Source organism: Psammomys obesus, unplaced genomic scaffold, assembly GCF_907164565.1.
Source record: "Psammomys obesus unplaced genomic scaffold, mPsaObe1.curated_primary_1811, whole genome shotgun sequence".
In the NCBI taxonomy this organism is placed as follows: domain Eukaryota; kingdom Metazoa; phylum Chordata; class Mammalia; order Rodentia; family Muridae; genus Psammomys; species Psammomys obesus.
Window position 1 is genome coordinate 10,208,355 of NW_026596057.1, and position 13,042 is coordinate 10,221,396.

Consider the following 13,042-nt stretch of genomic DNA (forward strand, 5'->3'; position numbering starts at 1 on the left):
AAAGTAAAATACGACATGATTAATGAATTGATCTTGAAAGTATAATGATGCTGAATGAGATAAACCGCGGGCACGAAAAGAATAGTCAACTTGAGCCATCACTTTGATCAGCGATTCAACTCTGCCTACTGGTTTCATGTAGTCTGCCTTCTACTGCTCCAACTTCTAGACGTTTTGGGTATATATGTGTACACCAAATATTAAGCATTCATCAATGTAATGCTCATTACATTGTACACTTTATTTGATTTAATCCTCATATCAATTCAATGGAGAAGGAAGGTGTTGTGGTTTGGAAAGGTTTAGTTAAATTTCTCCAAGACTTACAGTGGGTGAGAATGAGTTGGCTCTTGCTGGTTTCAAAGTTTATGCCAATAGGAGGTTGATGAATGAGGAGTCTTAATGAGTGAGATTAGTAACAACACACTGGAACTATTTAATAGAGGGTTTTCTCCATGGAACACTTTCCCAGGTTTCTAAGCTTGCAAGGATGAACATTAAGGAGCATGATCCACTAAGTATCGGGCAGAGTAAGTCCGTTTCCATGTTCCTACATCTCCTCAGCTCTCTGAGAAATCTTAGAATTTTTTTTTTTCAGCAGTCCACTCCTGGCAGTTCTCTAAGCATCCGTGAGAAGAGTTAGAGGTACTTACCAGTAGAGACGCTAGCAGAGGTAGGGGGGCTCCGGGCCTGTTCCTTTAGAGCCACAACATTCACAATGTATTCCTCCCCAGGTTTCAGCCCTGTCTGGTTAAAGGAGGTTACATCGCTGGGAAGCTGAGCAATCACCCCTCCTTCGTTGTTCTGGAGAGTGGGGCAAAATAGATAAATCAGGGTCACTCGGAAGGAAATATGGTGAGAAAGATAACAGGGCACGATGCGAATTGTGCATACTGGAAATTGAAAAGCAGACTACTTCTGTTCCCTGGGCATTATCAGCCGAGTATTTGGGGCCAGGAACATGCCCAACAGCCTCAGTTGTCAAGAACCAATTGTCAAGAACATTTCTTTGGCTTGTCCTGAATTTTCTGCGTTTGCCAATAAAAACTGGTCATGCGGTGATGCAGATTGACTTTTGTCAGAGATTTAATGTTCTATGGTCACATTCAGTGCCCATTGGATTTTTTTGGCACCTATTATGATGAGTATGTTCTTAGCTGTTTATAATGATGTGCTTGTTTGTATGTGCATAAACATGTATGTATGCATATATATACACATCTATATATGTATGTATGTAATAGTCCAATCTAAGACATTACCAGATTTGTTTTAAAACCCGGAACTATTGTCTCACTCCACTTTTTCTCATGGTGCTACCCTCGTTGCCAATCTGTCATTGTCATGTTTTCCTTTCACTCACACCATAAAGTGTACAGAAAAAGAAAAGAAACAAAGAAAAAAATAGAAATAAGAAGAAGAAAGAAAGGAGATGAATGTATAGAGAAGGAAATGTGAAAAAACAATTTGATGATGTTGGATTCATAATTTATTATCAATTTTAATTTATCTGTCATCTGTATGTATGTATGTATGTATGCACATATGAATATCTATCTATCCATCTATCTATCTACCTCCATTATTCTGTTTATCACCTATCCATCTACCTACATACAAATTTTCTAGTGTATGCTTTGGAAACAGCAGAGAAAGAGGGCCTTTTTGTAACCCTGCCATTCTTTTGTGTCCCTTGGTCTCTCTTTATGTCACCTGGGTGTTCCATATATAACTTATAGCCGTGATCTTATAAATCAATGTGATAAATGTTCTCTCCCTGTGGCTTCAATCTATACATTACAGCATCTATTCCATGCAGCCATGTATTTGATCTTGGCTTGCCCTGACTAGCTTGCCTCTCATTCAAAGTTTTATATATTATATGTACAGCAAGAGAACTTGACAGTTTTTTTTTCCTGCCTGAGCAGCAGGATGACATGATTCTTCCTGCCTTGTTATAAACCCAGTTGCCTGTAATTCTTTATTGGCCATTTAACTCAGGTAAGACATATCCTAACAGATTTGTGTAGAACATCTGTTTAGGTGTATTTAGCTGCTGTGACATGACTATATCTACATAAGAGTGTGAGAGCTCTGGCATAGAGCCTGAGACTTGGGGTTTTTGTCTTAAACCTGGCAGATGATGTCACTTAAGATCTCTGAGTCTTGATCTCCACAGACTAAACAAAGCTAAATCTAAAATGAAGGCTCATATTCCATTTGCTTGAAGATCTTTTGTAGCTACAACAGTCATGGCTGCAGGAATTTTCGAGTAAAAGAACAGTAAAACCACACAGTCTTGTTAGCCAAAAATGTGTCAGTTGTCATTAAGTCTGATGAATGACTCAAAAAATGCTTTTTGATGGTGAAGGATGAAGACAGAGGAAAGGAGTGCATTGAACTCCATATCTATGAGTGATGCTTAGGAAGAATATGAACACAGCCAACAAATGCTGGAAATTGGAACAGCTCTGGCCACTTGCAACACAGTCCTGGGACTCATAAAATAAAACGGAACTTTAAAGACCAGAGAAGACTCTTAGGATACTTTTAACTTGCTCAATGGATTACAAATTCATTTCGACTAATTCAGGAAAAATGAAGACTGTTTTACATCTCTAACTTTCACAGGCTGAGGCCCACAAGCTAACTTTTTCCGCATTTATCTGTGGGTCAACTGTGTGACTTGTTCCATTTGGCTGTTCTATTGTGCTAAGAGGAGGACTTGACTCTTTGAAGTCTTGGTTTTTTTCAGGGTCACTTAAAGCCCAGCTCTCCAAACCCTGGTGCTCCCTCAGCAGACAGCTGGATCTTGGCACTGCTCCCTACATGCCCCATCACCCAAGGCCTGGAGCTGAGCTCAGGTTGTATTTGTTAGACAGTCCTGTTGGCCTGTGTGAGAACAGTGTCCTATAGCCCAGACTCTCACAACTGTCCTAGGTAGCTTTGGCAGTTACACTGGATAATACCTTCCGTGTCCCTAAATCTAGGTTGAGGATAGGAATCTACCAAATCAGGCTTGTGCGAGCTGACAGTTGAGTGTTACCTTTGGAATGAAGCTGATCTCCCATCCGTCGAAGGAGAAGGAGAAAGGCTCCCATTGCACCTCCACGGTGGTCTCTGTGATCGTCTTGAACTGTAGCCCTTGAGGAGTGGAGAGATCTGGAACACAGCAATGTGGGGGCAATGTCATGGCCATCCCTGGCAGGGGCAGAGATCGCCTCCTGGTTCTTTGTCTTGTGACCTCCCTTGGTGTCCTGGGTGAGGAGAGGTGTAGCGGGCAGGGCAGTCCCAATCCTGCTGCAGACAGAGCCTCAGCGGCAGGACCAGCACTCTGTCATGTGGCCCTGGCGCTCAGTGTGGGTGAATACATGAGCAAACTTAACAAACATAATTGTTAGTTTTGTTCTTTCTAGTCTATAATAGAAAATGTTAATGTTAAATTTTTTTTAAATCATGTTTTCTTTTCTTTCTTCATGTGGTATAACCTGGCACTGAATAAAAATATTTTCTCAGAAGACTGAAATGCTACGTGTAGATGTCATGCAAGATTCCTGGGAGGTCAGATAGTCTCTGATACCCATGTTCTTATTTTACACCCAGGAAAAGGGAGGCACGGAGAAGGCTGACTGAAGACGTGGGATAAGCCAGCTTTAGAGTAAAACTGGATGCTTTTCTTGAGTATCTGAGGTGCGCCGAACATAGAGACTCAAATCACTGCGCCTTGGAGGGTCTGGATTTGCTACTTTATGTATACAAAGGAAGCACAGGCACATACCGAGTGTTGCTCCTGTACAATCCACACTAAATTCCCTCCTCTCTTCTCTTGCTCACCCTGGCCTCGCTTATCTAGTTTTGCTTTGATCTTAACCCCCAGCCTCTCTCTTTCTCTCCATCCCTTCCCTCCCCCCCAAACACACAAACACACATACACAGGTTTAGTGAGGTGGACGTATGCTTGTCCTGATGGCATTCCAGTCACTGGCCCTGAAATATGACAGCGTGACTTTTCACAGTTCTCTAGGAAGCCTGCTCCCGTGTTAGCGTTGCCTCTCGGGCTATTCTCACTAGAAGAGGAGAGATTCTTGTAGAGAAGCTTCCTTGGTGGGAAGGCAGGGCTGATCCGTAAGCCACTTGAAGAAAAGCTAGGGGAGTTTACATGACTTTGTCTTTGTTACCTAGGCGGGGATGGCCAGAATTGGCACAGTAAATTGCCATCGGATTTGGAAGCCACATCAAGACACGGGTGTGGATCGAAGAGGAGCCAGGCACTCCATGGGGTGACTCAGCCCCAGCTCAGTGGAAAGGCAGCAGATGATGACCTGCCTCCACACAATCACTGCACGTATTTAGAACTAGTTCTCAGGCACCAGATTTTTTTCAAGGGTCAGATATAAACAGTGATAATTATAGGCAGATTAACACACTCAGCATTCAGGGAGGAGTCCAACATTATCATGAGACTTCAGTCACCCACAAGTGGGACAAGGTGACTTCTTAAGTCTGTGTCCCTCCCTATCTCTGCATCTTTCAGTCTTTGACCTCGTTGAGGTCCTTGAGACCAACTCTTTTAACTTGACATTTCCTTTTCCTGAATTTTCCTGGCATTTGTTATCCAAATGCCATTTGTCATGTGAGACATATAAAACGGGCTCAAAGCTCTCCTTCCCTATCTGGTCATAAGTTCTCTTTCCAGACCTCAAAAAGCTTTCTGAATTCTGAGGGTCTCTGTTTCCATGATCACACTCCTTGTTCTAGTCTCTTGTTACTGCTAGGCTGTACCTTTCAGCCCTCATCCTTCAGATGTTCTCCTTGTAGAATCTAGTTAGGCACAGTCCCTTTCATCGCTATCTCTATGAGGTGTACAAGCATCTGTGGGAAAGGCTCTGTGCTATATCTGGGGCAGCAAGTTGCCCAGCTACAGGACGTTTCTTTCACCAGAGTTGCTCACCATAGTTTCCGAAAGCTGAAAGTAATACAGACTCGTTTTAACAATGTAATAATTCAGAAGGATACAAAGAAAAGAAATAGCATTTCCTTTCTCCTTGCTCTTTTTGGGCAGATTCAACGTTAACACTTAGTAAGTTATCTCATTTTTCTTTTCTTTTCTTTACTTTTTATTGTAACTTTTTTTTTTTTTTTGAGACAGGATTTTCATGGCTGTCCTTAGCTCTCACTTTGTAGACCAGGCTGGCCTGGATCACACAGAGATCTACATACTGCCTCTGCCTCCTGAGTGCTGGAAATAAAGACATGAACCACTATGCCTGGCATCTCTTATATGTCTTTGATGAACTAAACATATACAGAACATAGATAAGGATCTAGAGAAGGGCCCCCTTGTGATAAAGAAACAATAAAAAACTTTCCAGAAAGTCTCCATGAATCATGGAGACAGTTCAGCTTGCTTTGTGTCTACATCTTCACTCTTACTTTCTCCATTGTGGTTTTCTAAATTATATTTTAGAACCTCAACTTGAATTACTAACGTGACTATTAGGATGTTTTGCTAAAGTAAAAGGTCATAAAGAAATTATGCCACTTCCCTACTAGAAATAGATTTCATCAGCTGTGGCTTAAAATAATGTTGTCATTATTGTTGTTTCCCTCACTCTGCTTAGCACTCACCACCTGTAACATTTAGCCCTTGCTTATTATCCTTCAAAGCTCCTAGTTTTGAATCCCTAACTAGATTCAAAATCTGTATAAATCTCACACTTTCCTTGACTTTTAGCAGAGTCCAGCTTGTAACAAATCAGTGTTCAATAATTAGAATATTGTTTGTTCTAGAATTCATGGATGTTGCCTGAATTTGGAAGCTCTTGTAATAAGAAACACCTGTTTCATGGTGGACCCTTTTAAAAATGGGTCACCTCTGAAGCCCTTTCCCCCAAGAAAAAAACTATTGCAGGCATCCCTAGAGAATTAAGAAAAGACACTACTATCGTGAATGCCCATGATCTCATGTAGGAGAAAATAAAAATGAAGCAGGACGGGGAAATGGTACGTACGAGTGGCCACCTTGGCAGTGATGGGAAGGCTGAGGATGTTGCTAATGACAGCGTAGACGCTGATGTTGTAGGTGAGACCTGGCTCCAGCTCCGTGATGGTGACACCACTCCAATCTCCAGGCACCCGCTGCTGGAGCTGAAGGCCCCCCAGGGCCGTCGGCTGGTAAGAGATCACATATTCCGTCACTGCCATCGGCCCGTCCCATTCCAGCTCAATGGACCTGTCGCTGATACCAGCCACTCGCAAGTCCTCTGGAGGGGCAACTACCGGGAGGCAATACACAGACAGCATGAGCTCAGAGGATTGCCTTTCCCAGCCTGGACTCAACTTTCCTGCTCACATCTCACCCCCTAATTCCCTGTCTGAAGTTCTGTTGGACTCCATGGCTTGGTTCCCTACTGAAAGATGACAAGCTCCTCAAAGCTTGTCAAGCCTCAAGTGAATGTGCTGCTGGTCCCTTTCTGTCTCGTGAAGGCGGACTGTCAGATTTTCAGGCATTCTGCCTGACTGTTCACAGGTATTGTCATTGTCAAAGTCAAAACCACTATGAAATGGTAATTAAGCAAATTTCATCTAGTAGGTAATTATTTAAGACACACCACTTCAAAATAATTTCACAATTAACTATGCCCTTTAGGTGATCTTTGGTGTTGCCGCAACTCTGGTGGAAATGCTACGTAGTTGTTTTCTGTTGCATAGCTGTTCTCCACTTCATATTTAGTGGTGTCACACAAGAGGCTTGAAACTGGCCACGGAGGTGTTTCCCCCATGGAAACATGCAAAATCTACACCTGAGGGTGTACTTGTTTATTTTCCTTCCGGGAGCCAGTTGTTGGGCTCTTCACAGCGCACTGCCGGCTAAGCAGTTCGGTGGTTTAATAAATTGCTGCCATCAGACCATCCTGACAGCCAGTTATGAGTTAGCAAGTGGAAATAAAGACTAATTTCTGTTTTTCTTATAAATGATAAGAAGCCAAAACAGCATGTCCTGTATCTCATGGCCTAATGAATATGCTCAGTAGTCCTTTATTATAACCAATCCCCCCCTCCCCCACACCATTTAAAAGGACAGCATTTAAGCCCTAAGGCAGATGTAACTGTTTCAAACTAATTTTCATTAGCCTTGACCTCAGAGAGGTTGACCAGGAAGCATTCTTGAGTGCTTTGCTTTTCTCACTTGTCCAGCTTTGCAAATGCTATGCAGAGTTGCAAAAGGTTAAATCATATTGCAATAGCCTTTCTTGTACAGCTCCCCTGGGAACTGAGGATTCACCATAGGATGGGTATCAAATCATTGAACCTTTAAGACTAATTAGAAGGCTAACTTAGTGTCTATAATTGGACATGCTCATAGCTTACAGCAAAGATCAGGCCAAGACTTAAGTGATCATAATTAACTTCCATGTTTGTGTGTGGTGGAGGTTCCCAGTGGTTTAAGAGTTGTCATTGGTTTTGAGTTTCTCTTCTGGGTTATCTCACACTTTCACCTTACAAACAAAAAAGGGCCAGGCCAGACGCTTTTCACAGGGCAGTGTCAGAGGAGAATGCCTGTCTCCTTGTGCTCACACAGGAAACCTCAAGTTGTTGGCAAAGAGAACCAAGGAGCCCTTTAACTGATCCAAGATTCATGGGAAAGAATGATATCATTTATAACACTACATAATAATACCATATAATAACACTATATAATAATAGCCATATTTGCTTTTGCCCCAAACTATTCTCTGCATAAGACAGATGAGAAAATAAAGTTTCTTCTGAGTGAAGAAGGGAAACCTTATCTGAAACAGGACATCTATTCTTTCTTCTTATTTGATCTTTGTTTATTTATCTTTGTTCTCACAATGTAGCCCAGGCTTTACTGGAACATACAATACTCCTGCCTCACCCTATCTCCCTGATGCTGGGATTATAACTCTGCACCATTATTCCCACACAGGTCTTAAAGTTACTTAAAATTGTATAAATAAAATTTCATTAAGCTCATAAATGTATTGTTGATGGCTCTGACATTATGAGCACTGAAGTAAACTCATAGAAAGCCTGCTACTATTTGGCTTTTTTCTTTCCTCCTTTCTTTTCTCTTTCCTTCATTCCCTTCTTCTTTCCTTCCTTCCTTCCTTCCTTCCTTCCTTCCTTCCTTCCTTCCTTCCTTTCTTTTGTTCTTTTTTCCTTTCTTTCTGGTATTTGTTATATATCAGGCAAAATACTAATCATTAATTATCCTGGGTTATCCCATTTTAACCTCCAACCAGAATAGCAGGATATATTTTATTATTACCCCTTATTTATAGATAAGGAAACTGAGGCACACAGCAAGCAAACATAGAAGGGAGAATTTGAACCCAGGCACAATGACTAGAGACGCTATCAGCCAATACATAATTCTAGATTACAGTTATGAAACATTTCAGTTGTAAAGTATGTCAGACATACCAACCATTTAATGAATTAAAAATCCCCTTTTAGCAGCCCTGATTCAGGTAGGAAAAATAATCCTAACATTACGAGAGAGGGCTGAGCGGAGGGATGAGCCAAAATCCAGGGAACTGAGGCAGAGCCGAACTGACTCTCAAGCTCTCAAATGGCTGCACTTTGCACCTGCTATCTTCATTTGTTTATGCATGGCTCTCCTAGGACTGTACAGAAGCTCCATGAGAAACAGTCCAAATGACTTCAACTTGTATTCAACAGACTTTTATCTTGCGCTGCCTCTTATGTGTCAACACCTTTACTCTGAGATTTACTGACAGGCCTCCTCCTGTCAGTAAAGTCACTGGCATCTCCTGGGTGCTGCGGGACTAGCATTCTTTTTTTTTTTTTCTGTTCCTTCTCCCAGAAGAACAGCTAATTATGACAAGAGTTGTTGATCTGAGTAGGGCATTTAAAAATCTTAAAGCAAAAAAAAAAAAAAAAAGATGCAGAGAAATTTTCATCCCCCTCATCTGAGGCGGTTAACACTGCCTTCACATCTGACCGAGAGAACAGCTTCTGCTGTCATCTGTGTCAGGAGTACTATGGTGAATAACGGGCCAGGGAAGGTGTCAGCCATCACTATCAGACAGAACAACACTGAACCAGAGAGGACAAGCTACAGAAGCAATGCGTGCAGCGAGGTGTGGCAAGTGCCAAGCATTTGCAGTCTTATTCTCTCTGCCGCTTTCATTTTGAGACTTGGGGGAAAAGCAAGGCGCTAAAAAGGAAGAGACTGGCTGAAGGACCCAGGCCTATTTATTTCCAAAGCAGTGTTGCCATTTCCTTTTCATATCACGCATCACTTTTGCACCTAGTGAGCACACTGGGAGGCAGTTCCAGGCTGAGATTTTGCTCCATAGAGCAAGTTGTTCCAGGAGCCAGAGGTCAGGCAGCTTGTCTCGACAGAGCTGAACAATGATGTTGATAAATGTCCACATATCTCTCTGAGTTCCAGGGAACCTTGTCCTGCTCACTCTTAGGGAGCTTTCAACAGCTCACTCACCGGCTCCTGCACCAGCCATTGTAACTGGAAGGATGTGCACAAAGAACTACAAAGGACTCCAGGTGTTTCTCATTAAAACAAAGCTAAAACCATTTGCTGGCCTCAGCACTTATGTCAAAAGACTGTATCTTGTGTATTTGATGACAACAATTTTATTTTTCGACTCTGTTTGGTTTATCGTCTCAAAGAGGTTTAGAGAATGCTAGAAGCTGGTGGGTGACCAGAGTTCTCATTCTTACTCCGTTCTTAATGAGCTGTTAGTTCTAGCAAAATCCTGTCTCTGACTGCTGTTTTTCAAATCTGGAAAACAAGAAACTCAAAGCAGCTTTTTTTTCTAAAGCTTGTTTCGAGTACTAAAACTCAGAAGGTTTTGTTGTTTTATCTTTACATGGGCAGAGGACAAGGCAGAAAGACTCATTGCCATACGGTAAGCAAAGATCAAGGCTAGGAGTCAACTGTAATGGCCTTGCTGTCGACTTGTCAATGGTCCTGATGCTGGGATACAGGGGGGCTCATAATTAAATTCACGAGGTGGGCAGCTATTCTCCATGTCCTGCCAAAGAAAAATGGTGACCTACAAGGAAGGCTACTCTGTGGCTGTCCAGGTTTTCACCTTTTTGACCCTTCTGCCCCTTCTCTCTCTGCCCTCCTGGGAGCTGTCTTGTGTGCACCTGGCCAGAAATGTCAAACAGTGAGTAAATAGGCCCCACGCCTACATGCTCTTCACAAAGAGCTAGTAAAGTAGCACTTTAGATAATGACCCAAATCCCTTTCTGGAAGAGACCTCTGGCATTTGGTTTTAAAGGCAGGCATTAAGAGGAGTACCTCCTGCATTGAGAGGTGGCTCCAGGGTTGCTATAGAAACAGATGGAGATTATGCAACTGTCCTTCCTCACGGGCTTTGAACCAGTAAAGAAGATTTATCTGGGTTTGCAGACATCTTCCCCAAGCAGGACATGGCTGTTATGTCAGAGGTAGCATGGATGCTAGGTTTGGACCTGACCCAGATGTAGCTTTATTAACAGCTGCTGAATCTTGCCTGATGCAATCAAGATATCACATCTCCAGGTCAGTTTGAACACTTGATCAGATCAAGTTGTTTTGTCGTTCTTTGTCATGTTTTATTTTACAAATAGACCTGAGCCCATGGAAAAGATGACAAGTATATGTAGATTCGCAAGCACTAACTGTAGTAAGAGGCATGTGTGCTAGACTCCAGTTGTCCCTTGGTGTCCTCTGAATGGGACCTTGAGGGAGCCTCATGATCTTGGTAGGAACAAAGTTAGGCTTTAGGCTTGCAGCAATTGTCTCAGCCCTTCAGATTCAGAAGCACTGAGAGCCAACTTTTGCTTTCGTTTTGATTTGGAATAATTGGTATAATGACTATACTTTTAGAGAGGAATTTCAAGTCAGTAAACAGAATTGAAAAGCTAGATGACATAATTGAACCTGGAAGAAATGTAATACAGGAAAAGAAGTAAAGGTACTTCTTTCCAAGCAGTGAGCAATTGTTCTCCCTTTGTTGCTGTTAATGCTTTAGAAGAGTTTAATTTGAAGCCGCATATGCAGAGGCTGAACAACAGAAAGCCATGGAAGCTGGCTTCCCCAGGATTTGTCCCTTAGAAATTACTAGAATTACTCAATTAGGAAGTTTAAAAATGTTATTTGTTTTTTATTTATTTAAGGAATTCCCAGAAGGTATTCTGAGATCATAATGGAAAAGATCAATTACTTGATCTATACTTGTAACACACAGATGTATCAGCAATAGTTACTGATTTAGTTGAAGGGAGACAAACAATAGAAAAAACAATGAAAATAATATGATTTGGAGGAAAAACATGAAAATCACCCCCAGCCCCATGAAATACTTCCATCTCCCTCACTCCTGGATTTAGGTTTTAGAACACCATGGCAGGACACAACTGTTCTATCATTTTCTACAATGTAGACTACATATGGAGTTGGTTCCTGTCTGTGCTATAATCATCTGGAACAAAATGAGTCATATCTGTTTAATATTCTATACTAATTGTTAGAATGTCAGCTCCTTGGTAATTTCATAAATTAATCCCATCCTACAATCTGTAAGCAAACCAGATAAATAGAGAACTGGAACCATCCTCCCTCAAGCAATGATGTAAGATGCTGAGAGAGAGAGTAATGGACAAGGAAGGTACTTTGAAGCAGGTACAACTCATGGCCTCTCGTGAATTAAAGACAAGCTGTATCTAGCATGGTCCCATGACCTTTTTCTACTTGCTGTGATTTGAATATTGTTTGTGTATGTCCCTCTAGGCTTCAGGGGTTAAAATTTAATGCCCATTCTGAGTTATTCAAAGGAGTAAAAACTCAATCTGATGAGATATGGTCATTGAGAAGTGGGGTCATCACAGTGGACCCCATGATTGAAGCCTGGCAGCTTAATAAGGAGACAAGCAGATATACAACAAGGCTCCCTATCTCTTGTCACATGACTCGTTGTACTACTTTGCCACTCTGCCAGCAAGAAGGCTATTACTAGATATAGCTACTTCGTCTTGAATTTCTAGAACTATGATCCTAAAGAAACCTCTTTATAAACCACCCTACTGTTTTTGTGTTATTTGGCAACAGAGAATGAGCTAATATGCCAGCCACCCTACCTTAAAAAACAGTAGTATTTAAGTACCTTAAGGTATTGTCATCCCTGCTATCATTGTCTTTGTTCTAGTGTTAGGGGTGGACATCCAGATCTCATCCTGAATGTGACCTCACCAATTGTTACAGACTCAAAAGCAGTTACCTCAGAGAGCAAATGAGTACAAACCAAACTGGGAATTATTTTGCCCAACCTCTTCCCCCATCCTTCCCCTCCAACCAACTGGAGCTAGCCCCAGAGTGTTCCCCTTCCTACCTGCTGAGCAGTCAGGGCCCTGGTAGCCCTCCTCACAGATGCAGAGCCCCTCCTGGCAGTGTCCTCGTCCACTGCAGGCATTCAGACATCGCCGCTGGCTGCAGTCCTCACCAGCATAGCCCTCTTGGCACAGGCAGGTACCGTTGGCACATTGCCCCTTCCCTGAACAGTCCCCAGGGCAGCGCAGCTCCCCACAGTCCTCGCCTGTGTAGGGCTCCTCACAGACACATTCCCCGTCCACGCAGAGCCCTCGGGAACTGCAGTCTGTCGGGCACCGGAGCTCAGAGCAGTCATCTCCGCTGTATTCGCTGTCACAAATGCACTGGCCATCGACACACACGCCCCGGCTGGAGCAGCCCAGTGGGCAGTAGGGCTCTGAGCAGTTCTTGCCAAACCAGCCTTCATTGCAGACGCAGCCACAGGACTCGAAGCTAAAGTTGCCATGGCCGCTGCAGTGAGGGACATAGTCCAGTTGTCCTAAAATAGCCAAGGAGAAGGTCAAAGGGCAGCAGTAGCCTCTTGTAAAGGGTACTGGGGAGGGGTGAGCAGAGACCGAGTCTCATCCCTTCATCACACTGGTGCTACGACCTAGTTTAGTACAAATTCAACTTAATAAATATTTTCACCCTGTGCAGTTGTCTATGCCTAATATAGCT

At 42.6% G+C, this 13,042-nt stretch overlaps 1 protein-coding gene across 2 annotated transcripts in view; it reads right to left on the reverse strand.

Moving 5' to 3' along the window:
- Tnr (tenascin R) overlaps window positions 1-13,042 on the reverse strand; it is a 343,283-nt gene that overhangs the window by 72,233 nt on the left and 258,008 nt on the right. Inside the window, exons 4-7 of one of the 2 annotated variants that reach the window (XM_055624653.1) lie at window positions 12,387-12,863; window positions 6,012-6,275; window positions 3,047-3,162; window positions 654-804 (exon numbers count right to left, since the gene is read on the reverse strand). In XM_055624653.1, coding sequence (XP_055480628.1) covers window positions 654-804; window positions 3,047-3,162; window positions 6,012-6,275; window positions 12,387-12,863 — 1,008 coding nt within the window. Of the gene's footprint in view, window positions 1-653; window positions 805-3,046; window positions 3,163-6,011; window positions 6,276-12,386; window positions 12,864-13,042 lie in introns of those variants that run through there. The other variant, XM_055624654.1, reaches the window with a different exon arrangement.